This window comes from Pseudochaenichthys georgianus, chromosome 12 (assembly GCF_902827115.2).
Source record: "Pseudochaenichthys georgianus chromosome 12, fPseGeo1.2, whole genome shotgun sequence".
NCBI classification, from domain to species: Eukaryota; Metazoa; Chordata; class Actinopteri; order Perciformes; family Channichthyidae; genus Pseudochaenichthys; species Pseudochaenichthys georgianus.
Genome location: NC_047514.1, coordinates 4,411,227 through 4,437,491, shown reverse-complemented (window position 1 = coordinate 4,437,491; position 26,265 = coordinate 4,411,227). Strand labels below are relative to the sequence as shown.

General features: G+C 40.0%; 1 protein-coding gene across 1 annotated transcript in view; it reads right to left on the bottom strand.

Annotated features, from left to right (window-relative positions):
- Window positions 1-26,265, bottom strand: part of cacna1bb (calcium channel, voltage-dependent, N type, alpha 1B subunit, b) — a 210,901-nt gene that overhangs the window by 36,188 nt on the left and 148,448 nt on the right. Inside the window, exons 22-31 of the mRNA XM_071204950.1 lie at window positions 25,930-26,059; window positions 23,472-23,531; window positions 19,078-19,184; window positions 12,169-12,265; window positions 6,602-6,762; window positions 6,366-6,503; window positions 4,787-4,988; window positions 4,143-4,307; window positions 2,275-2,385; window positions 827-916 (exon numbers count right to left, since the gene is read on the bottom strand). Of these exons, the coding sequence (XP_071061051.1) occupies window positions 827-916; window positions 2,275-2,385; window positions 4,143-4,307; window positions 4,787-4,988; window positions 6,366-6,503; window positions 6,602-6,762; window positions 12,169-12,265; window positions 19,078-19,184; window positions 23,472-23,531; window positions 25,930-26,059 (1,261 nt within the window). The remainder of the gene's footprint in view (window positions 1-826; window positions 917-2,274; window positions 2,386-4,142; window positions 4,308-4,786; window positions 4,989-6,365; window positions 6,504-6,601; window positions 6,763-12,168; window positions 12,266-19,077; window positions 19,185-23,471; window positions 23,532-25,929; window positions 26,060-26,265) is intronic.

The following is a 26,265-nucleotide window of genomic DNA, read 5'->3' as shown; positions in this document are numbered from 1 at the left end:
GGGATGTTAAGAGCATTCCATGGAATATAACAAAAAGTGTATCTCGAGCCGGTTTCTGAAACTTACCTACCCCACCTTTAAATGTTAACGTCTTGATCAGCTTTCTGACATTTTACAAATTGACCAGTCAGCCTAGAAATTACAGAAAAACAAACAGATAATAAAACTAATCATCACTTTTACACTTCTTCTACCTTCCCATTATGTTTTAGCTACAGAGGGTAAAAGGCTTTTATTTTAAGCAGGTTTTAGAGTGAAGCCAATTTCGACAAACCATCAGAATTCATTTTAAATTAAGTTCATAAACTTAGATTTGACATTTTACAAAGACCCAGCCATTATAGGGGACCTGGCTTTTATTTGATTACGTCCTTAAATTTGAGAACTTTCGGGAAATCTCCTTCCTGTATCCCAGCATGCTGCAGCAGCTATACATATGCACTGACTCCTGATCGAATGTACAAAGTGACAGGTACAGGTAGCGACTGATGTATGTAACGGAGGACAGAGGAGCTCTTATGGAACTAAGCATTCCGTGGATTGTTCCTATCAGAATTGTGGCAATATTTCGCGATACAGTGAGGCATATTTGAAGAGAGAAACTACAGTAAATAACATGGAGATCAACGTGTCCTCGAAAACCAAACGCATGGTTTACGTCACGTCCGGAAAATGGCGGCACCCACAGTGTTGATGTTATTTCGGTATATAATCAGTTTAAAATCACTGATAATGTCATCGGATTAAAAAAAAAAAAGAAAGACTGGCAGAGACTGGTCTGTTTTATCGGATGATAATTATTTGAAAATGAGTGTCATGAGCATACCATTCCTTTAAACTCTGTCACCAAGATGTCCGTGATGCTCCCCAGCACGGTCACAAAGTCAAACACGTTCCACGCTGCTTTCAGGTAGTTCTGCAACACAAGATGAGTTCATTCAAACGTTGTTATGTTTCTGAGTGTTTTCGGCATTATTTCTTGTGCTTTTCATGTTTGAATTAAAGTGTGAAACTGTTCAAACGAGGGCTACAGCTTTGATTTGTTATCTTTGAGCAAGAAATGACTAATCTGATCAAATAGTTTGTTTTGTCACAACACAATGACTGCAGTTATGAAGCAGTACATAATCAGCGTACTGTGATAAAAAAACATTAGTTTAAAAACCTCAACTATTAGTTGATTGTCAAAATTGTTGCAGATTATAATTTTTTAGATTCTATTAAATTACTTTTAATCAAACCCACGACTTTTGATGACTTCTTGACCTCGCACATTTTTAATAAATCTTGTTTTATTTTATTATCTTTTCTTTTTAATGACTGATTTTAAATGCCATTGTCTGAATGTCTTTCATTTTTTGTAAAGCACTTATAAAGCACTATATAAATAAACTTACATTTTACAAATGTGGAGATGCAAAAGTTGCATGGGTTAGGCAACATTTCGATAGATGGAAAAATAATATCGCAAGAACAAAACAAAAGAAATAATAAATACAAACACACCAAAACACACAGAGCTCTAGACATTCCCTTGGGCACACTTATTTGTATGTATATATACAACACAACAAATACTGAAACAACCCCCTGCATAAATAAATATCCGCCTGCAGCCTGGCTCCCTGCAGACCGGTCAATCCTCCTCCTCCTGAGGCTGCAGCCGAGGAGCAGCAGCGTGTTTAGACCAGCTGATGCGAGTCCATCCGTCTGGGCTTAACAGCTAAACAGGTGGAGGCCAGTGGTGTGTGAGAAAAGCCATTTAATAAATGGGCCTGGTAAATGGAACGGAGTTGAAGATGAAATGCCTCGCTGCGGGCCAGACGGCCCCATGTTGAGGGAAGATTTGTTATTTCTCATCCCTTCTTTTTCTTTCTAGTCTTCTGTCTTCCTAGTTCCTGAATTTGAGACTTTAAACCTTCTCTTAGACCGTTTTGTGACTTCTCACCCATCCTCTGCAAAAACCTTTTGTACTTTAGCACAAACAAAATCCCTCAGACATCTCTTCAAGTGTGACTAAGTCTTAGTTGCTTCATTAAAAAAATACCCTCTGCGTCTCTTTAAGTACTAAAGACGATCTAAACATCTGCTTTTAGCATTCACAAGGCAGGCATGTAATGAACTGAGCAGTGAGAGCAGCTTGATGCAGGCGTCACCCTCAGCCTGATTTGCATTTCCAAAGAGAGATTTCCCGCTCGTGTGTAAACGGAAACACAATACAACAGTGAATAATGTTATGGTGTGAGCAGGGCCCGGCGCAGCATACGGGCTCACCAGCGGCCCGAAGGCAATAATCTTGAGGAAGCACTCCAGTGTGAAGAGGGCTGTGAAGAGGATGTTTAAGTATTTCAGCATGGAGTTGTACGGGACTGAAGTGGAGTTGCACTGAGGACAGAAGACAAAAACTGACATTATTTCTGTTGCATCCTTTACCCCTATTTAATGTTCACCTCAGATAGCATACAGAAAACTGAAAATGCAACCAGCACTCGAGACCAATTATATTTGATTGCTCAGATGCACTCAGGACCTTTAAAGGGGGTACATATATTCGTCAATCACAGCTGCATACATACATTTTAATATATCATCAGTAAGCGCTGTGGGAGGCTGATCTGAGACTTCATAGATCCCTAACCTTTCAATCACTTAGGAATTTGTCACATTTGTTTACAGATAAAGTTGTAGGTTAAAAAATAAGAAATGGTTTTATGACATTATTATATATTATTTTGGCAGCACAGGACAAACCGATGGAGCAGCACTTTAGTCAGTAACAAACTTAATCTACTTTGACTTTAATCTTTGCACACGGTTTGTACTTTGTTGGAAGTCAACCTCTTTACATCTCTGTGTGAAGTTTGTACTTTTGTTATTCTTCCTTTAACAAAGATATTGACTGAAATGTTTCTCAAATTAGCAGTATAACAAACATGCTGGTACAATAGGATTTCTCATTGGGAAATATGAATGTGTCTTAATGAACAGTAAGTGTCTAGGTTTAAATTATTATGATGAAATTACACTAACATTAGACTATACATTGGAAGTCCCTGTCTTGTCATGTGTTGACTAAACATGATTTCTTGAATCAGTCCATATCTAAATAGTTGTTTATTACAAGTGTAAGGGAAACTTCTGTAGCAATGGAGAGTCAGGACTCAGCGAGACACGAGGAGAGTTGGAGCTTTGATGTCAAACACTGATGGTTTATTACGAGTATCGGCCCGGAGGACTCACATCACAAGTCACACAGCCAGAGGTTCTGACTGCACGGGAGAGTTGCCACGTCAATTCTGAAGCGCCTCTCTCTTGCTAGACCTTTTTAACTGGTTCACAGAGAGTAATCAACATAGTGGGGGAGATAAACTAAACATCTGGAAACACTAGAGATAGCCTAAACATCTGGGGATACTAGATCACTTGTCTGACCCTCATGGCCTCGAAGATTACACCTTGGAGTCCACAAACACCGAGAAGGAAGTGTTCCAGTGTTCTCACAACCATACACCATTTGTGACCGAGAGTTGCCCGGTCATAAACATATGGCTGGAGCAGCACATTCCTTAAGGGAGATAACAGACGTCAGGGTTGGTCATAAATGTCAAAGGGCAAAAAGGTTAGATCTAGGAGTAAAGGAGAATTATTCCCAACAACAAGTAACGTTTTTTTAGATAGAGGAAAATCAGCCAAATCATTTCATTCGAATAACTTGTTTGTCAGTGTATGAACCCAACACGTCTCTAAAATCATGTTCACAATCAGACAAAGAGTTGAACATCTGACAGATTGTTAGATATGTAAATGAACCTCAAACCCCCCCAAGCGAACACAGCTGCTCCAAGTAATTGCCAAGTCACGAGCATTTCTCCCTGCAAGCTCTGTTCTGCAGGAGTTTCACAGTGGTGCGAGGGTGCCGCTTGATTTTTCAGTGTTGACCGTGTCTCAAGGCCAGGGCAGCGTTGTTGTCGTAATTGCATCCCTGCCATAAGAGCTAAATTATTAAATAGTACCGATTTATGGAAACTGCTTCTGCAATCCTCCTCTTTAATATTTAAACAGCGTGCTGTATCATATGTGGAGCCGAAGTTGTCTGAGCCAACTTTTTCTCTGGTGAGTTGGATCTGAGAGGAATGACTGACCTTCATCATCAGCACGACTGTGTTCAAGGCGATCAAAGACATGATGGCGTACTCGAACGGGGGCGACACCACAAACTTCCACATCTTGTACTGGAAGGACTGCTTGTTCGCCGGCATGTATCTGGTTAGCGGCTTGGCGTTGATGGCAAAGTCGATACAAGCCCTCTGTTTGAGGAGACAAAAACACATGCATGAATCCACTCCAAGCAGGAACTTCCCACTGAGCATCATAGAAGATAGAAGTGCTGGGAAATCATAAAGACATATAAGACAGCTGGCACGCAACGGGGAGGCTTTTCCAAGAATGTTGTGACATCAAACAATGAGACTACAATTTGAGGCTTTCTGACCACAAGCCAATACTTTACAGACAAAGAGCAGCATGATTGTACAAAGTGTGTGAAGTGGAGATGAAGGGAGTGGAGAAGATAAACCCCACTGCTTTGTTTCACTGATTTGCTTTGTTTGAGGGGAATCATGTTGGACATAATGCCTGGAAGTGATGTTCAGCATGTGCTTGGATTTCTATCACATTTTCAAGCACCAGCGCTTCTTTAGAAATAATCAGTGTGTGTTCTTGGGAGAGGGTTTTTTCAGGAGAAAAACCAACAAAGTGCATCATTTAGTTTCCACTGCTCTCCCACCTCGTTCTTCTCCAGGCTGCACTCCGACATGGCCTTGTCTCCCTGCTCCTGGAAAGTGATGATGATCAAAGCCACAAATATGTTGACGAAGAAGAAGGGGAACACCACGAAGTAGACCACATAGAAGATGGATGTCTCCATGCGGAAGCCGGGGCTGGGGCCCTTGTCCTCGTAGGTGGCGTCCACAGAGTGCTTCAGGACCCTGGAGAGAAAAAACTGATGAGCTGCAGAGAACTCAAAATGCAATTTCTAACATGTGATGGCCAGCTAATGATTGTTTTTCCTGCTTAAAAACGTCAACAATTCATTTATAATAAAAATGTTATACCAATTAACTACATAATCTTTTTAAAATGTGATACAGGCTCTCCAAATCTTACTTTGTGGGCAGCAGACCAAGCGCTAAATACATTTTACACAATGTGCAATTAAATGCGATTCCAAATCTCTGAAGAGAAACAGCTAACCAGCTTGCCTCATCAACCTTTGCCCCACTTTCCTCTGGAACTCAATGAGATAACTCCTGAAGGAAGCTTGATAAAACAACAGTGAGTGAAATAAATGTGTCTAGAACTATCCAGGAAACCAAAAAGCCTGCCTGTAGGTCAGGAGCCATCAACATGTGGAGGTGAGGGCCCACAGATGATTACAGATGTCTGGGAAGTGTTTGTTGGTTCGGTGACACTTGAGCACTGTCTGCACACTCTCCATTAGTCGGCTCATAACATGTGGCTGTGTGTGAAGCACTATGCAACTTAAGAATTTCCCCACGAACAAAGATGGTGAAGATCACTCTTCATCAAGTACCAAAACATTATGGTTGGCGATGAGGTCGTGTTTACAGAGTTCACATCAACGCCCTGGGAAGGGGACATTTCTGTAAGCTTCACAAGTTGTGACATGTTTGACAATGTGTGCACGGCTGCCCATGTGACCTTACCTTAAATCCAAATGTATTATTGGAACGATGTAACATAAATAATACATATAAAACATAAACAGTCATTTCCAATCTTTAAAATCCATCCCACATGACATGAATGCAGCATTAAGGCGGACATTAGACCTTGGTGTATTCATTGTCAGTTGCACACTTTAGAGGACTCTTATTGTGCTGCACTGCTTGATTAAGAGTGTATTAAGCGTTGTCATTTTAACAACTTACTTTTGATCATCGGGTTGGTACAATAAATGAAATAAACAGAAAGCCATCCACGGTCCTTGACATGATGTTGATGGTAATCTCTTATGTCAGACACAGAGTGGCAGAAGATATCTATGCATGAGCCTTGATTGCATCTTCAGAGGACGCACAGTAATCAGTTTCTGTACCATCCACCTGCAGGTGTGCTGAGTGCGTTTCACAGCAAGCTGCTGAAGGAAACGATAACATGAAGAACTCAAGAATACTTGAACTACTTAAGTTTTGATAACAAAACCTCAGTGATGTGTGTGCCCATCTTTTCTTTTTAAACAAATTACGACGCAAAAGTTATTTGTTGTATCAGTTGCAGACGTAGCTTATGATTGATGAGTAGGGCAACACGAATGAGGTGGTACGTAGGTTGTCTTTACTTACATTGGCCAGCCCTCTCCCGTAGACACGGTGAAGAGCGTCAGGAAGGCCCAGAGAACGTTATCGTAGTGAAACTCGTACTTCTTCCACTCTCTGGGCTGAGCTTCCACACCATCACGGTTGAAGTCCAGAAACTGACCCCTGAGAGACAGCAATCAGGGGGAACATATAGATAATGTCCGTCTAGAATCTCGTGTTAGCAAATGTAAAACACCATGTCTGAAAGTAGCGAACAGTACCTGCAGTCTTTCTCCAGACCCTTGGACTCGTCGGTGCAGTAGAAGAATTTCCCCTTGAAGAGCTGCACGGCGATGACAGCGAAGATGAACATGAAGAGCATGTAGACGATGAGGATGTTAAGAACGTTCTTCAGAGAGTTCACGACGCAGTCGAACACCGCCTGGAAAACACACACGTAATGACATCAGTCAATGTACATGTAAACCACTGCATTGATGTGCAATCTCTCCCATTGAAGCGGAAACTTAACTGGTTCATTAGTGACTGTTCAAATGCCTTCATATGTTTAGGGCTGTGCTTATTTTAACCCCTTTATATTTCTTTATAATTGTTGGGTAGTTTCATCGACTGTACAGCGATGCAATGTTTGTAGATTTGCGATGATGCAGGCATTCAGCGATACAAGAGTGTTTTAAAAGGGTTTATTAAGCTCAAAAAGTAGGAGATATGCATAAAGGAACACTTCATCCTTCACACAATCAAAATCATTCAAAATCAATTTGGCTTTTTCCCGGAGAAGCAAAGGAATTAAAAAAGGTGTCTAATAAATGTAGTAAGTATGTGAATGATTGTTATTAGTTTTATTCCACGACTGCTTATTTACTTACTTGCTTGCTTACTACTTATCTCCAAAAATGTGTTGTACTGAATGCTTCTTTTAAAAAAAGGGAACTGCTTCTGAAACCACAGATAGTTTCTAGACAACACAGATGTGTCGGAGCCGAAATTAAGTTTATTTTGTTTTGATTTATTTGGAACCATTATTAATGCATTTCTCTGTTTCAGTGAGAGGTGCGCTTTGCTCAGGTGAAGGGGGGCGGGGCTAAAGCTTTAAGTTGGAGGTGCGGTGTGTGACGGGAGAGCAGCAGGCAGCAGCAATACCGTCATTGACACGCAGACGCAATCTTATGTTTAGTAGAAGACGGATTATTAGGTCCGATCTGATGTTTAAGTTTACGTTACATATTGTTTTCCTATTTTGTTTGCTGGAAATAAAAGTTGAAAAGCAACTGAAACGTCCAGTGGATTTTGTTCTGCGAGTCTAACACTGCTTCCCATGCCCAAGCTCTACATGTGGCCAAGAACAATAACTTTTGAGGTATCGAGTTACAAGACAAACTTTTTGGGATTTTGGCCACTCCAGATGTCTAACAACTCTTTCACCCGGACTCAGACCTGTTTTAACCCGGATGTCTAGACCTCTTATGACCTGCAGACTACCAAATCACTGCTGACTGAGAACATGAACGCACTTGTGCATGAGTCTCTCTTCATGTCTGCCTGCCTGTCACTCTCTCCCTCTCCATCTCCTTTCTGTCAGCCTGTGATCTCTCAATAAGATGGACGCCCTGTCTATCTCTCCTGACATGCATGCAATCTAAACAATGAATATGCTGGCTGTACTGTATGAATGATGGCCAGGCTTTTGTCTCCAGAGAGAGGACAGAGCATAGTCTGTCAAGCGGCTCTGCTCAACTCTCCAAGAAGAGATGTGGGTGAGTGTCCGCCTGCCAGCTCTGATCTGCCTCAATCATGTCACTCGCTTTGCTCCAATCAGATCTCTGTTTTTTTGTCAGATGCATTACTTTCAGTTGATCAGCTCATCACGCAGCAGAGGGAAGCTGTCGTCTCTGCATCAGAGAGGCTCTTTCCTTGATGAGGGTCACGATTTATTCATTTAAATAATTGACTCCACACACAATGCTTGAGACTCTTTATCATAAGCCCCTATGTATAAGTTCAACATGTTGGACTTTGACACACCCCGGTGGTTGCATCAAAAAGGATTTCAACTGGGATTCTATGATGTTAAAGTGATGCCATTGGCGTAATTCAAAAACTATGAATTATATACAAAGGTGTTGCATTGTTACATTTGAACGTTTCTTTGCAAAATGTGAACCATCTTTTGGGAGGTTTCTTTGCTACTTAACACTATCTCAGAGATTAGCTCATATGCATGATAATCATATTTAACTGAATGGCAATGTTCAGCAATAAAAGAGGAACATTGTAACAAAACTGCAGATAAAATTATTAAGTATTCTTTTCATTTAAAAAAAATCCTTAATGGTTATAACATAAAATAAAAACTTTGAAAAAATGGCAAAAGAAAAAACTAATAATTTCTTGTTATTAATAACAAGTTATGCGACTATTACGGCCCCTACACACGGCGGCGTGCGTTGCCGCTTCAACGCTTCTGCCCATTCACTTTGAATGGGGTGACGTCACGATTCGCCGAACTGCATTGTGGGAGCAAAGCGTAGCTTCTCTCGAGGTGCTCGCTGCAAAAGTAGAGCAATGTTCTACTTTTGCCGCCTCGACGGAGGCGTCAGCCAATCAAATCCCTCGTATGTAAATCTGACAGTACAAGCAGTAGCCAATCAAACCGGCGGAGTGCGTTGCCGCTTGGCGGTGGGCGTGTCTTGAGCTTGGGGAATCAACGCGAGCAGCCCGACCAACAACCAACCACATGAATGTCCCGCCCCGGACATACAAAGCAAAGCATTCATGCTACATCCATGCTGGCTAAATATACTGTCTATGTTTGCTAGCTGTCCATTCAAACGAAGTACACTGGATATAAACTCCCCAAACAAGCGAAAACCTACCAGTTTCCCCCACTGTATTTGCCACCTCCCCCCATGCCTGGCTCCTCCGGTTTGTATCCCTGTATGTTCCCTACCGCCACGATAATTTTCTCCTCCTTTTGTTGACATATGGGAAATAACTGCGGTCTGGCTCTCCTAACATACACCCGGTTTGATTGGCTACTGCTTGTACTGTCAGATTTACATACGAGGGATTTGATTGGGTGACGCCTCCGTCGCCGTGGAGGTGTGTTTAAGGTATGCATGCAGTAGGTAACATTATTTTTCCAGTCAGGCCACTATAACACTTTTGAAGACAAAGAGGTTTGCAAAATTACGAGGTAATTAAAAGAGATCATCCACGTGTATTTTTCATTAGAATTGTTGCGCTATTTCAAGACTTTTGAGAATTGTCTGCTTTTCCACTAAAGGGTTTTCATGCGTAAAACCGGAAAATAAGCAAAACAAAGGTGAACAGGAGCACACCTTATGTGCATGCTCACTGTGTTCCCCATGCTTGTATTGCCAATATGTATACAGTATATGCTCACTTTTATTTGTATTAATTTCTTATTTCATAGTTTTTTGTTCTTATTATTTTTATCTTGACTTTATTTTTGATTTTATTAATCTGTGTGAATCTGTGCTGTCCTATTCTTCCAACCCAGGCTAACGGCATTTCGTGTTATAGTCACAAAATTAAATTTAATTTATTGATTCGTGTTCACCAACATGATTTTTGCATTTTTTTCGTGTCACACAGAACGATTTTAAAAGCAATGTATTTCTATTGGTAGTATATTTCGTGCCTGCACCACGTCTTTTTGTCCGGTCGGGTCTTGGAAGACCAGAAGCTGTGTGGTTCATAAAAACATTTTGTTACTCAATATCTTACCCTCAGCCTCTTATTTTAAATTGTATAATGTCGGAGTTTTTGTGCCGTCCGCTAGGAAAATAAATGGAGCTAGAAATGGGAATACTGAAATCGGTATTTAAAGAAAAAAAGAATTCCTTTTAAATGTGTTATTATTTGGTGCAGGCCCGAAACATACTACCAATAGAAATACATTGCTTCTAAAATCGTTCTGTGTCAGAATACTGAAATCTGTATTTTTTTAAATCTCTTTTTCCTTCAAATTCGCTATTATTTACATTGCTTTTAAAATCGTTCTGTGTGACACAAACACATTTTGAATATCGTGTTGGTGAACATGAATCAATAGATACATTTCGTGACTATAACACGAAATGCCATGAGACTGTGTTGGTTCTTCACCCTTACCCTGTTGCTGTTTGAACTACTGAATTTTCCCACAGGGATTAATAAAGGTACATCTTATCTTATCTTATCTTAATAACAGACCATCTGCAGGGTTGCCAACTTGGGGTACCTGGCTGGAGTGAGATTTTGATATCATGGGTTTAATTACACATATGAGCACTAAATGATTGCTATCATGTCAGCAGCAGGACCTTAGCATATATATAGGATATATATACAATATATACAAATACACAATATTGGACACAAAGTTTCATTCACTATTGAAAGTCAAACACATGTTTGTTTCCACTGTTTTATTGTGTGCCTGTCGCGATAAGCAATTCATCGACTTAACGTACGATAAATAAAAATGAACTCGATACATTCCATTTACATGAGGATGTGACTAGCAGTTTGAAAGGATGTACTTGAATTATTATTATATGTTATCATTATGTCAGTGGTCTAAATGATCATACAACGGTGCCGACAATATTATCGTTTATCGCAATAATTTCCGGGAACATGTATCCAACAAAATTAATTATCGTGAGAGGCCTATACATGAAAGACACACACAAACAAATCTACAGACTTACTCCAAATTGCCAAATATGTTAATTAACACACTCTCACTCTCATATACTCTGACTCTATGTTGCCCTAGTAGAACAATAAGCAGCAGACTTTGACTTTTTATCACTTCGACTGGATCTTAGATCTGCACATGCGCAATACGGGTCGGATTGACCAACCGGCTCCCACTGCTCTGCTGTCTGTTAACGTTGTTAAGAGTGATGGGAGCGGGGAGGGAGCGGATCGACAGTTTGAACAGCTGTCAACTCAACATTGTAAATAACCAACCAAAAACGATCACCACCGGTTCATCTTGTGTTTGCCGGGAGAATAGTTTGGGCAGCGTGAGAGCGTGAGATTGAGAGTGAAAACGTGTGTCACTCACACGCCAGATGCGTGAGAGTTGGCAACCCTGCCTTCTGCTTATTAGCGTGACCATCTGTTGGTGTTTGTCGTCAGTGATCATCGTTAGCAAACATAGCTTGTTGCTAAAGAGATATACAGCTAACTATGCTACAGAGAAACAGAAGCTACAGTAACAAAAAGGATGTAGTTAGGAACGTTTTGTATGGATCATTTGACACTTGTTTTCTCTCTGACTCTGCTTTAATTGCACTTTACGACATACATGAATACATGAAGCTGCTGTGAATCCATGCTAACTAGATGAGGACAAAGAAGCAGCTATAATCTTTTCAATTTCAAAACCTACAGGATTGATTTATTGATAAACTGTGTTTCAATGATTTTATCTACATTTTCTATCCATGCCTTTTGTGGAGTGTATTTCCTGGGAAGTGCAGGCTATCAATCCGTCCTCATACACAGAACTACTGCAGAAATAGAAAGCCATTTCCAGTCACATTATATCCAATTTGTGTGACTTTAACTTCCCCCATCTCTCCACAGCACAGAACACTCCAAAGGTCAAACAGCTCCAACCTTTCATTAGAGAGCTACGCGACAAGATTTATATATCATTTAAAACACGACTGTTTTAAATCAGATATAGCAACTTCTCCTCAGTATACTCTAAAATCAGTTGACTCATAATGCTGACACCGGATGTGGCCCCAGCTGCTTTCTCTCTCCTCATAATGCACTGGGTGGGTGACGGATTGGATTACTGTACCTTCAGCTTGGGGAGACGTTTAATGGTCTTGAGTGGCCGCAGGACTCGGAGGACCCTCAGGGACTTGATGGTGTTTATGTCCTTGCCTTTCGTCCCTCTGTGCAGATTGAGAGAACAGTTAGTGAGTGAGTGAGTGAGTGAGTGAGTGAGTGAGTGAGTGAGTGAGTGAGTGTGTGTGTGTGTGTGTGTGTGTGTGTGTGTGTGTGTGTGTGTCACCGAGAAGCCTGTGAACGCTTTCATCCTACCCATCCTCCAGTAGCATGAGCAGATTCAAGTTCATCAGGTTTACTGTGAACTCTGATGAATGCAATGTTATATTCTGTTAGTAGAGTGCATGCATGTGAGGTAATGTTGTTCTACAGAAGCATGCAACAGTCGAGGAATTGGTTTGGAGTAACCAAATTGCATTTCCTAAAGTGCTGTAGTGAAGTAAACCTTTCAGATTTGCTCCTTCACTACATGTGTTACCTGTTTTTCATTCCCTTCTTCTTTTTGTCTATTCTTTAATTCCTTTTTCTCACAGTAGCCTTTCTTTCTTACAGTCTCTCTCTTTTCATCTGTCTTTTATTTACCCGTTTAGTCCGTTTGGTTTTTCTTTCATTTCTTTGGGTGAAATGTCTCTCTTGAATTCCTTCTTTCCTTTTGTTAGCATGTTTACCCTTCTAAACTCCACTCTTTCTCAACAATTTGAACTCTACTGCAACCTTTGACCTCTGATGTATTTTCCACTATGGAATTACTTATTTTTGTAAGATAACATCATAGTTAACAACCTTTTCCACAACTGTCATGGTGAGCATACAACATGCTGTTTCTGTGGAATAACATACAAACATTTCCTACTGTTCAGAGTAAATGCCCAAAGAATCAACCCCGGCTTCTTTGCAGGAACCTGTCAGTCATTGCAGACGCTGCAGGTTTCTAACTGGTCACTGAGTGGGAGGTGGGTGTGGGGCTTTGAAAACTAGCTGTTATGCTAATGACATACAGCTGAGCCATCATTCACTCAGACACTGACATTGGCCAAGGACGGCGGGAGAGGATTTCTAATTAATCAGTCACATGTGCACACAAAGTGGCTGTCGCTCTCCGTGTTGTTTCTTATGACTTCAAACATGTTTAAAAACTACAAACTGAGAGTGTGTATCTGTGTATATAAATAATGCAATGTGCAAGGATGTGGCAAAGGACACAAGAATGTGAGAAAAAACAAGTCTAAAAGCCCCGTTAGTGGCCCCTTGAGGCTCTGCTGTTTCTTACACCAACCAATTATTTCATCCCCAGGGGACATCAACACCTCCTAAAGTAATGTTGTTTATCCCAGCTAATAACTGTAAAAGAACAGTTTTTTCAGGAGTATAACGTCAGCTATCGGTGATCCCAGTATCCTGTCATCAATAAGCTGGAGCTCTGTGGTGTGCAGCTTGACAGGTGTAGCAACACTACAGAAACCGGGGAACGAGGCAGAGCAAATAAACAGTTTATAATGTAGTCTTGACACAATTCCACAAATAGACCTCTGAGAATAAAGTCTAATTGAACATTGGGTCATCAAATTGATCTTTTTAAATAAGACGTGTGCAGTTTATCTTAGGAAATACCCAGGAAATAGAAACTTCAACTCAATTTAACTACCTTTAGTCATTTCCTGGTTATCCTTGAACCCTAAAATAGATCCTTCTGAGTAATGGAACATTAGACACCAAATTAGAAAGTCCTTTCTAGGAAAATAATGCACAAATAAGCGTTTTCAAGGAACGTAATGTGGATAGGAGGGCACATGTGAGATTATAGAAATGCATCTTATCCGGGAAATGGACAGCATGTTGACTTTAAACATCTTCCTTCTCAGTCTTTTCTTCCCTTTGCCTCCTTTGCATACGATTTGTCAGACACATACTCACACATCAGTCTGTCAAAATAACGATATTAATCCGTAATAATAATTTGAACATATCTGATGATTAGAATAATTCATCAGATATGTGATGTGTGTAAAAGTCTACAATACGGTGAGGAAGAGTAGCATGGGTCCATACATTGTATGCCTTTTCCGTTCTCAATGGAAAACTCTCAGTCTTATAAAATGCATGCAGCTCTCATGCTTGGATGACTTGGTTACCCTGGCATGCAATCTGCAAACTCAATGCCAGTCCTCGCTATTCAAGGAGCTCGATACATTGAGACGGCAAGCACAGTCTCCCAATAGCTTTCAGAAGCGCCGTGGGCAAGGAGCATGTAATGTGTGTGTGTTCACATTAACTCAACACTGATGGCTTGAAGTCCAAGATAATTAAGTCCATCATTTCTGCAGCCTTAATACTAACTGAATGTATTATGGAAACATATAATCATACTTCTGTTGTTTTATTGCATATTCTTGGAACATATATATATCTTATTTTCTTTAGGCTTTCAGGGTACTAATTCTCTCATTGTTATTATTATTATAAAGGGTCTGCGGTCTCCATTTGCCCTTTGTTAAATTGTGTTGCATTGGCGATTATTTAAAAAAAAAAAATGAGAAGCCGTTTATTTTAATATATAACATTATAACGCCATTTGATATATTGAAATCAGTTCTACTACACTTGTGTGTTATGTATTGAACTTAACTCTATGTAATTCTATCTTTTTGGCTGTCTTACAGACCGCTGCTTTCATATTTGAAAACATAATTATTATTTTCGCTGAAACCGTATTCCTCAAAGGAGAACACAGCAGTTCTCATTGAGCAGATATGAATGCTGGAGCAGACAGAAAACAGAGGTTTAATTTATCTGTAATGTGCTCAGCAGCTGTGAGGTCATCCTCCGTCATCATGACTGTCGTATCAGCTGCCCCGATTGGTCGAGGAGCATTTCCTGTTTAGGGATGTGACATCCAGTCAGAAGCACTTCAGTGCCTCAGCTAAACAGCAAGCATGAAGCTCCTTCTATCGAGCTATATTACAAATAAAGCACAAATAAATATGTCAACCGTTTTTGCATACTCCCATTTGTGTTTCTTCTCTATTTTCTTCTTTACTTTGTAATCACTGGGAGCATTTGCTGAGCTAAACATTGCAAGAGTTGTGATCAGAATTTCTTCTTGTGGTCATAAAAAATATATATAATTATTGTAAGAGAATTCAAGTGCTAAGGATGTGTGTGTGGATACACTAAGAAGTTGCTCAAAATGTGCTCACTTACAATGAGTTCTTACGGGGGGAAATAAACGTATCGGTTATTTATTTATTTAAATACACAAGCTACTACCCGGCGGCCACTCAAGGTGAATCCAGCTGAGAAGCTATAATCCCCCATCGATTTCTCTCTGAAGGCAAGGAGAGATGTAGGTGAAGGGCAGGGGGGTGAATTAAGCTGCAGGCTATAATCGCTTCGTGTTATGACCAATTGAACCCACTTTAGTGAAGATTAGAGGAGATTAACATGAAGGAGGAACATCAGATAAGGGCGTTTCAGCTTTTATACTGCTGATACCTGATGAGTGGAAAGATACTCAGTTTAGATAGTAAGGTGCATGTTGGTCTTCTGAAAGCTATGAGACGGAGTTTCCAATATTTTCTTTTTGTCTGGATGTCCCAATATTGGGACAGGAGGTTCTTTTGTAAAGGGAAGACAGGAAGGAGGGAGGGAAATCATGGTCATATCCCGAGCACGTTGGGATGGAGGGGGACAGAGTTAATTTGGAAAGTTCGGTAAGAGGAGTGTCGATGTTTCATGTGGGGAAAGAGGGAAGGGGGGGTTTAATAAGTAAAAAGTAGATAGGGACAGTTCCCACCTGGCCACGCTTTGTTGCGATCTGATGAGAAAAAGCAATGACACAAACACAGTACACAAACACACACACCACCCACATAAATATAGCACAAAAGCATGTCAAGAAAGACAGCGCAAAATAAACAGTTTAAGCAGATATCACACAGGTGTGAAGAAACAGGGACATTATCCGGCCTTTCAAACTTACATCGAAAAGAAACCAAAGATAAGAGACACAGAGACACACTTAAACTAATTACCCTGTGAAAGGGCAACGCAACAGACAAGTGATGAATATTACAATGAGTATGTGAAGTACACAGGTGAATACATCACATGTATAGCAAGAGGATGATCATGATGCCATGGACAGTTTTTTACTGGCAGAGAAGATGAGAGGACACTGTTGATGATACATGTCTGCTACAATGACCACATTAACACTGCGGCTGGAAACATCTAAACTAATAGTATCTACTTTTTAAATACATGTTTAAGCACTTTCACATATTGCCCCATACTGTATAAGAGGGCTAAATTCCTGACGTCACTTCCAGGATAGCTACTGTTTTACTAGCTTTCATTACTCAATGCCAATTAACTGAATGTTTATTTTAATTTACACTTTGAGACGACAATTGCCCACATATTTTATATTTTCTTATCTTACGAGCATAACATGAGGATAAATGTCCGTACTCTGCTTCTTATTATTAGGTCTTCCTCTTTCCTTGGTTTCTCTCCAACCCATTTGATTGTTTGAATGCTCGTGTTTCTTCCCTCGTCAAATCGAGTGTATTTCTAATAACCAATATAAGAATTCATCGTAATAAGATCCTAGTTCCAGCGAAGTAGAATTATCCTTGCAGTGTGAACGTAGCCTGGCTCACACGTACATGCCATGAAAGTAAGTTGATAAGTGAGATGACGGATGGAGCAAAGTGAAGGTGAAGGTTGAATGTGATAACCTGTAAATCCAACATGTCTATGGACAACAGCGCAGCATACTGGACGAAGCTAAATGAACGGGACAATGTCAAAGCACTCTTACAATAAGTGATTATAAAATGAACAGTGCATTACAAGTTAGAAACACAATGAAAGTATGATGACAGCTACATCATTCTGCATCTGAATAATACTTGAACTCTATGTCTGGTAATTGTTCAATTAGCACTAAATGTGTGTTAATTGTGGAGAGCAGCCAGAGGTACTTTGTGTTCATGAACATCTGGAACACATTTTACTCTTACGAAAGATTAAAGCTGTTTCCTCTGACAGTGTGTGTCTTATTCACTGTGCCGCCATGCTGTGCATTATGTGTATTGTTCCTATTACTAAAACTCATGAAATATATCTATGAAATATATCCGGTAAATAGACAGCAGGTACAGTAATTGCACTTATGTAACCCAGATGCAGATGTAACACAAACATAGTTGCATAACACAAACAGTGACTCGTGACTGTGGCGGTGGAGATAAGAATAGCGAATAACATAATATCACATTTCGCTGCTAGACGGAGGCTGCTTCATCTAAACTCTGCAAATGACTTTGGCTATGATGGACAAGAAGGAAAACGGACGACACAAATAGAAAAGGAACAAAACGTGCACATAGACAGAAACGCAGGCAGAGAGAGCAGGCAGCATTACCCCATGAGGCTCCTGAAAGCAATCCAAGCCAGACAACAAAGAAAGGAAGGAAGGAAAGTAAAGAGAGGAGACAGAGACAGAGTCAGATCAAAAACACAAGAGAGAAGCATTTATCTACAGCTGGCGAAAGAGAGGGAACCGAGCAGCAGAGAGCAGTACAAAGAAAAGTACACAGGTGACTAACTGTGGACACATTTCCAGGAAAGAATCAATACTGGATGAGAGATAGTGAGAAAACAAACAGAATATGGAATCACCTTCCAACTCCAGAGACGTAGAGCGCCGGTCTGTGGGCGGCACGGGGCTCATTACTGTAACTCGCTGTGTAATGTGGCTGTGGGTAACGTGTATTTCCCATCATGCAAAATGGCACTTTATACCCCAGCACATTCGAGCCATTGTAGGGAAAAAATAAATTACAGAGCGAGAAAATGTGGGAAGCATTCTGAGTAAAAATGTCATAAGTTGTACGTTTATGCGAAAGAAACCTCGATGTTCTCGGAATAATGTGCTGTGTTTACAAAACAATACTCCGAAATGTAGTTACAGAAATATCCTAAAAAGCTACGCATATATTTTGTCATCATTTTTAGTAAGGGTTTTTATATTAAACAGTCATGCAATCTCTAAAAGTAACATTTGTATTTAGTTTTCGAGAAAAGTAGAATAGTGAAAACATTTATATATGTTTGAGTTTCTCAGCTACACAAGCATTTCTTTTTTTACTATTCGCTTCTCACTGATAATATGTACTTAGCAGCGCTCGACCAAAAGGGGTATGGCCTTTTCATTTATGTCCATCTAATGCAAACATGTTGGTATGTGAGTGTTATTAGGAGTGTGAGACGAGACAAAAATGTGCAGGTGAGTTAGGTTCAACATGTACGATTATAAATAGCTGCTAAAATCTTCCTGAATACGGCGACATAAACTATATTACTAATATATTGACTTCCAAGGAATACAAATAATACCAAGTCTGGCAGAAAGACAGCAACTTTGCTTGAAATTGATGATGACAATTGTTTATAACAGGAGACCAAATTAGTTTTTAGATACAATCATACAAATATAACTTTTGCAGTGTATTGAACCTGGCAATTAGGTGCCAGCTTGGAGACTTATTTCGCCTCTTGAAAGATAAAGCTGTCATCTAAACTGTGCACTGTTGAGCACGGAGGGAGCGTGGAGACGTGTGTGATGAGTGTGACATTGTTGTGATTGATAGATTTCCCCAAGCACCAATAAACCAAATCTGAATGGAGTTGTTTGTGAGACAAAACAAACACACTGCGGCACCTAGCCACAGAGAGTTAGCATGCTAGGCTAGCCTGCTCCAGGGGTAGACACTGGAGAGAGGGTGGCATCAGCTAAGAACACTGTGATATGACACAACCGTCATATTTGTGTGGTGTGGTTGTTGTATCCGTGCCTGAAATACTTTATATTCAGAGTTCTGCTAGGATTAGAGAAAAGGAAAAGTTGACTTACGAGCAGGCAAAGGCCACCAGAGCTCCGCTGACCACGATGAAGTCCAGAATGTTCCACAGGTCACGGAAATAAGCGCCAGGGTGGAGGATCAGTCCCAAGTCAATCATCTGGTGTCACAGCATAAAATAGAACAGAATAATTTGAGCTAATAATTATTTTAATGCCTCTTCTATAGATATTTTGACCGTGTTCCTCATTAGCTCATAAAAAGCACTTTCAGAGCGCTCTGCCTTCAAATGTAGTACTTTTTCTTTTTAGTGACACAGCGCATTTTTTATCTTAAGGGTTTGGAAATAGTCATGGTTATCACAGCTGAGAAGTGTAAACCACAAACCCAGTTAGCAATGCCAGGAACATGCAACCCAGTCTCACGGCATTTGGTGTTCACCAACACGATTTTTAATCTATTGATTCGTGTTCACCATCACGATTTGCCCCTTTTTTTCGTGTTGCACAGCATGATTTTAAAAGCAATGTATTTCTACTGGTAACGTGTTTCGTGCCTGCAGGCTGCAGCACGTCTTTAGGCTTGTTTGAGACACATTGCGGCTCGCCTCGAAAGTAGACGAGAGTAGCCGATCGCAGCCGGGGGAGGTGTCAAAAAGCTCGTCTTAAGTCGGACAGCTCGGACTCGGAGTCGGCTTGACTGGCTGGGTTTGCAATGGCGGAAATTGCGTTGGCGTTTTTCGTTGCAGATGAAGTGGATGCAATAGAAATGCTCCTCCCTCTTAATGTTTGCAAAACTGATAGGTGGACACAGGATACAAATGATCAGTCCCTTCAGATCCGCACACATGAAGCTTAATGAGCATTAATTGAACAGACCTGCTGCTGTGTTAATTCTTTAGCTGCCACTTTAAGCTTTATGATGTGTACAACATGGATGTAATTTGATTTAATCTTGCCATTTTAAATGATGTATTCAATAAATAAGGTTAAACCAAATCATTACATTACAATAGATTTTATTTTAATGATTTGGTTTAACTTAAAGAGAAACTTTATTGTTATTGCACATATTACAGGTACTGAGACAACGAAATGCAGTTTAGCTTCTAACCAGGTGCAACAAGCAGTGAAGTGGAAAGTAATGTACACAATCTACAGAATAACATATAGAATGAATTGAATGATGAATAAACAGTGGGGTATGAATACACTAGATATCAGCCTGTGAGCAGTATGAACAGTGTGTATGAATATGCTAAGATATATAAAGTATGAAAACGGTAAGCAGTATAGTATAAAATATATAGATATTAATTTCATGATGATAAACATTGTGGAACAATGATGAAAAATGGGAATGGATGTGGCGACGTAAAACTGACACAAAACAACAACAAACTTTTGCCAGCCAATTGGAGAATTTCATCAGGTCTGCGCAGGTCTTGCTTGTCTCAAACAAGCCTTTTTTCTCCGGTCGGGTCGTGGAAGACCGGAAGCTGTGTGGTTCATAAAAACATGTTCTTACTCAATATCAAGCCACAATTATTGCTTTTATTTTAAATCGTATAATTTCGGACTTTTGTTGCCGTCTGTGAGGGAAATAAATGGGGCTCAGAGCCTCAGGATACTGAAATCTGTATTTTTAAATATTTCTTTCCTTCTAATTTGTTATTCTTTTCAAAATAACACACTGTTATTTACTCACCAATAACACACAATTATCCTTGCTTTTATTTATTGGTTTAATTCCATAATCTCGGGCTTTTTTGGTGTCCGCCAGGAACTGAATTTCAAAATAAAAATAACCGGAAACAGACGTAGGCCTATAAGGGACATTTCGAGCATCATTGCGATTGTCAACATTTCTGAGTTTAGGATGGCCGAAGACACTACACTACCCATAATCCCCAGCTATCGTTTAGGACTACAGTCCCCGTAAGGTTACGCAGAGCGTCAAACAGCTGTGTGAAATGGAACGAAACCACGCCAGACTATCCAAAACTGGAATCGAACACCCCTCCAGAACTACACATGCTGGCTATTGTGTTTCGCAAAATGTTCTATGGGACGTCTCTACTGAATGTTTTTGTTTTTCCCACAATTAGAAGTTGCCAGTATTAAACACATTGGTGTTATCAAATGTAAAACATATAATTAATAAATGGGTGAAAATCACTTGTGTCCATAATGCGCAGCATTATATTAATGCCGTATACCCACATGACAGCTCATTGCTACTTTGTAATTCTGCTCCACTACAATTCAGAGGTTAACCTGATATTTTTACTGCATTTATTTGAGTTACTTTGCAGATTCTGATTAATTATGTGAAATATAAACAACCCTTAAATCAGACTTTAGTTACACCTGAGTAAAATTCAGGTAAGGTGATTGTCAAGTGCCAACAATCAGGAGAGATATTTGATAGTTGGTAATTGAGAAGACTAAACATGTATCTGCAATTGACATGAATGGAAACAAGTAATAAAGTATATTCATTACTCGTTATTCTCTACTAATAGTTAATTAAAGACTGTATATTATGGCTATTTTGCACATCCCTTTCAAGATTTTCAAAGGTTTATTGACATATCATACACAACTACGGTGTTGTTATGCAATGAATGAAAAACTTGGGTCACAGGTTCCTCAACAGTGCATTATAGACATCTATCAATATGTGTGTACCTCCACCATTAAACTGTCATATTCTGCACATTTCTTATTCTATCTACATACATAAGAGTATAATTAATGTGTATAATATCAGTTAAAATAAGTGCTTCAACATAGTTAACATTGCAGGAAAGCAATATATTAGACCTTAAGTACTTTGTCAGGCTTAATATTTAATATTTAATGTTTAAATAAAGGTTTTTCTGTTTTGCACCTCCTCCTATTAATATCTGTGTACATCCGGCACTAAACTGTTTTATTGTAGAGATCACTTATAGTATCTTCTTGATTTTTTATATTCTATATTTCTATATTTATACTTTCCCCCTATGAAAGTATGTACTCTTAATATTTTTGTAATCAAATATTCACATAAAAACAATAATTCAATAACGTGCTTTAACCACTAGGAGGTGCACACAAGGTGCACACAGCCATAATAACTTTGTATTATTAGTGTGTATGTACAACATCTGAAGATGTGTAGTTTTATGCATGCTTTCACATCATTTTACAGCATATTGCTATACTATTTCAGACTCAGTATTTACATTCTTACATTCAAAGAAAATCAGTAATGTCTTTAAAAACTACAGTCCTTTTATATCAGCTGTGCACCATTATGGTGTAAATATAACCTATCTATGAATTAGATCAAATGTAAAAGTCAGCCGAATTAGTGTTGATACTGCAAGGAGACGTATTGTGTGAAGAGAAATTGAAGATGTTGTTTAATTGTTGATATATTTATGATCCACGTCAAGTATTCAGTTTCGGCGCCATTTCTTCCAGTTTTTCCAAAGGTCTTCTCATCAGCGCTCTCTAAATAAAGAACTACGGCAGATCTGTAATATGTAATGCAGCCGAACCGTGTATTACAATGCCGTTATGTGATGACGTTCAAAGAGAAAAGCAAGAGCACTCGGAATTAAGTATTATTTTATACTTTTAAAATGTTTTCCGGATTTCATATAATATAAACACCAAATCCCAGCATGCATTGCGGCTAACACATCCAATCAGCGAGCTTAAAACCATAGCTGAGGATCTTGGGTAATCGCTCGAAATGCCTTCGTCTGTTTCCGGTTATATTTATTTTGAAATTCAGTTCCTGACGGACGCCAAAAAAGCCCGAGATTATGGAATTAAACCAATAAATAAAAGCAAGGATAATTGTGTGTTATTGGTGAGTAAATAACAGTGTGTTATTTTGAAAAGAATAACAACTTAGAAGGAAAAAAAGATTTAAAAAATACAGATTTCAGTATCCTGAGGCTCTGAGCCCCATTTATTTCCCTCACAGACGGCAACAAAAGTCAGAAATTATACGATTTAAAATAAAAGCAATAACTGTGGCTTGATATTGAGTAAGAACATGTTTTTATGAACCACACTGCTTCCGGTCTTCCACGACCCGACCGGAGAAAAAGACGTGCTGCAGCCTGCAGGCACGAAACACGTTACCAGTAGAAATACATTGCTTTTAAAATCGTGCTGTGCAACATGAAAAAAAGGGGCAAATCGTGATGGTGAACACGAATCAATAGATTAAAAATCGTGTTGGTGAACACGAAATGCCGTGAGACTGGGTTGGAACATGATACTTCTCCCTCCCAGTAAACACAGATTTGGTGATTTGCAGTTTGAAAGGCAACTCGCTAAATATGGCTTGAATGACTAAAATCTCAAAATGATAATCTCATAAACATATTCATTTGAATGCTGTTGGAACCGTGGTTATGTAACCTTAACATCATGCGCATACTCACCTTTATCACCATCTCAAAAGTGAAGACCCCCGTAAAGACATAATCCAGATACTTGAGAACCTGCAGAACAGAGGTTAAGAAAACATCCTGTGAGATGACTTGTCAGATCCAGTGACAGATTCATATTCTTTTGAAGCGTGTGTGTGTGTGTGTGTGTGTGTGTGTGTGTGTGTGTGTGTGTGTGTGTGTGTGTGTGTGTGTGTGTGTGTGTGTGTGTGTGTGTGTGTGTGTGTGTGTGTGTGTGTGTGTGTGTGTGTGTGTGTGTGGACCAGTTATGCACAACATGTTCCTCTACCCTGTCAGAGGTCTCAAACTCTGTCAGCTCTGCACTCCCCAGCTCTAACACAGATTGCCTGAACACCCACACACACGCAAACATACACCATCACCTCGCATTCCTTCTGCGCTCCTGACTTGAATAAGAATTAGTTGTGCTTGTCTGTCAGAATGCAAAAGCTCAAGTCTGTGTGCATGAAGTATCCCCTTACTCTCAACATGGGTTCATATGTCAGGCACGGATGTAAAGAGTATTTAAAGATTCTGTCAAACTGGATGTGCGCCAAGTCAGCAGTGTTGGGAAAGTTCACTTTCTACATGAACTAGTTCAGTTCACAGTTCACACATTTTAAAATGAACTAGTTCAGTTCATAGTTCATCATTCAAAATGTTGAACTAAAGTTCATGGTTTCAAAAATGAACTAATTTATAGTTCATAGTTATTTTTTCAATACGTTGCTGCGAACTATTATTTGTCTCCTGTACGATGTTAATGGGCCATTTCAATTTTTACAATATCCTCAGAGGGCCGTACAAGTTATTGACCTCTGCTTAAAAAAACTAAAATCACAGCTCATTCATTTCAGTCTGTGCAAAGAAAAAGCAACCTCTTCATCCAGATATCTCACCATGACTCGCGTATGCATGCACGTGCAGGGTGTGGCGTGACCACCAAAACAGAAAGATAATTTATGGACACAAGATGTGTGCAAATGTATTTAGTTTCCTATCCATGTGAACATGATTTAAGTGGGGGGGGGGACCTAACCTCCTCTAGAGGAGTCCGGGGGGCATGCTCCCCTGGGAAGATGTGTTGCACTTTGAGAGCAACATTAGGAGATCTATGGACACATCTCTCAACACCCAAACACAACTGTAAGCAGATTTTCTTTTAATTTATGGATATTTGACAAATCACTACCCTTTCAAACTGTATTCTTCTTTATTAATAACTGTCATATAGTATTTTATACCTGTTTACTTTATTCTCTTATTTTTTTATAACTATAATGATCATATAAAGATGTGCCTTTACCTCACTGGTTGGAGAAAAAGCTTCTTATATTCGTTAGCATAGCTAGCTAACCAGATGCTAATAACAACAAAGTTATTGACTGTATGACAGATGAGCAGATCGCCACTGGGCTTTCAACTAAAGACACAGACACGCAGAAACTGCGGCATGTGTATGGACTTATCGGTACTGCAATTTCTGAAGTGCTGGAGTGGCGTTCTGGTGCTCTCCGTCAGAACTGGACCCTGTCAGTGGAGACATATACCACGTGATGACACGTTAGGCTCGTGTTGTGTTCAAGGACCCTGACCTTGGCCAGGAAAAACAGGCACTCGCTTGTTTAATTTTTTTGCGGTCTAGATTTCTTTCATTTTTTTATTTTTTGCGTACGTGTTTATAAATTACCTCGAGGGCCGTACCACATTGTCTCTCGGGCCGTATACGGCCGGAGGTTCCCCACCCCTGCCGTAGAGTCTCACTCTGAGCGAGTGCTGCTGCAGCTGCTCTCGGCTTCGTCCATACTAATTCATTCATTCATTCAATGCTCGCCGGTTCCGCGGTTCCACATTGTTTGTTGTGAGGAGTCTGATATATTTAGTATATTTATATGTTAGTGCGACAGCCAGGGGTGACAGGCGCGTACGCGTCACAGGCAGCTTGCTGTTGCCAGATTGGGTGGTTTTCCGCATTATTTTGAAGCCTGTTTACGGTGTGTTTTAACTGGGTTTTCGGCTGAAAGGCATATGAAATCTGGCACACTTTTGAACGCCGTTATAATACAGTGCTGAGAATGAACGCACTTTTGAACGCCGTTATACAGCGCTGAGAATGAACGCGTTCTCAATTACGTTCATCTAGCGGGTACGTTCAGTTCACGTTCGCCCAAAATATGAACGCGTTCATGAACGATCGTTCATTGAACGCGTTCAGGTACATCACTGCAAGTCAGTGACAACAATTGACCAAAAACGATCTAAAAAAGCTTATTTTTGTGTTTCCTACTCTAAATATGGCAAACCTGTGAAACCCTGACTCTGTCTGACTGAATCAGCCAGAAGCACATGTAATGCAAATACTGGGCTCTGTGACGACGCGTCTGTCAGCCAGTGTTTATGATGTGTCCTTCCAGATGTGTATTTATGAATTCCAGATGTCAGTGTGACTCACGTTGTTGCGCGGCGCATTCGCTTGCACTGGATCTTCGGCTGCTAGAGCAATGCTGCTCATTGTGATGACCAACAGGATGCACATTTCAAAGTAGCGTAGGTTGACCACGTAGTGACACAGCCGCCGCACCCTGCAAGACAACACACACACACACACACACACACACACACACACACACACACACACACACACACACACACACACACACACACAAATGTTAGAGTACACACAGAGAAGTGACAGCTCCATAGGTAACGTCCTTCCATAAAAGGTCAAGAAGCATATGCATATTCTTCCATGTCAAAACAATGTTTAGGTGGAAATGAATCTGGCATT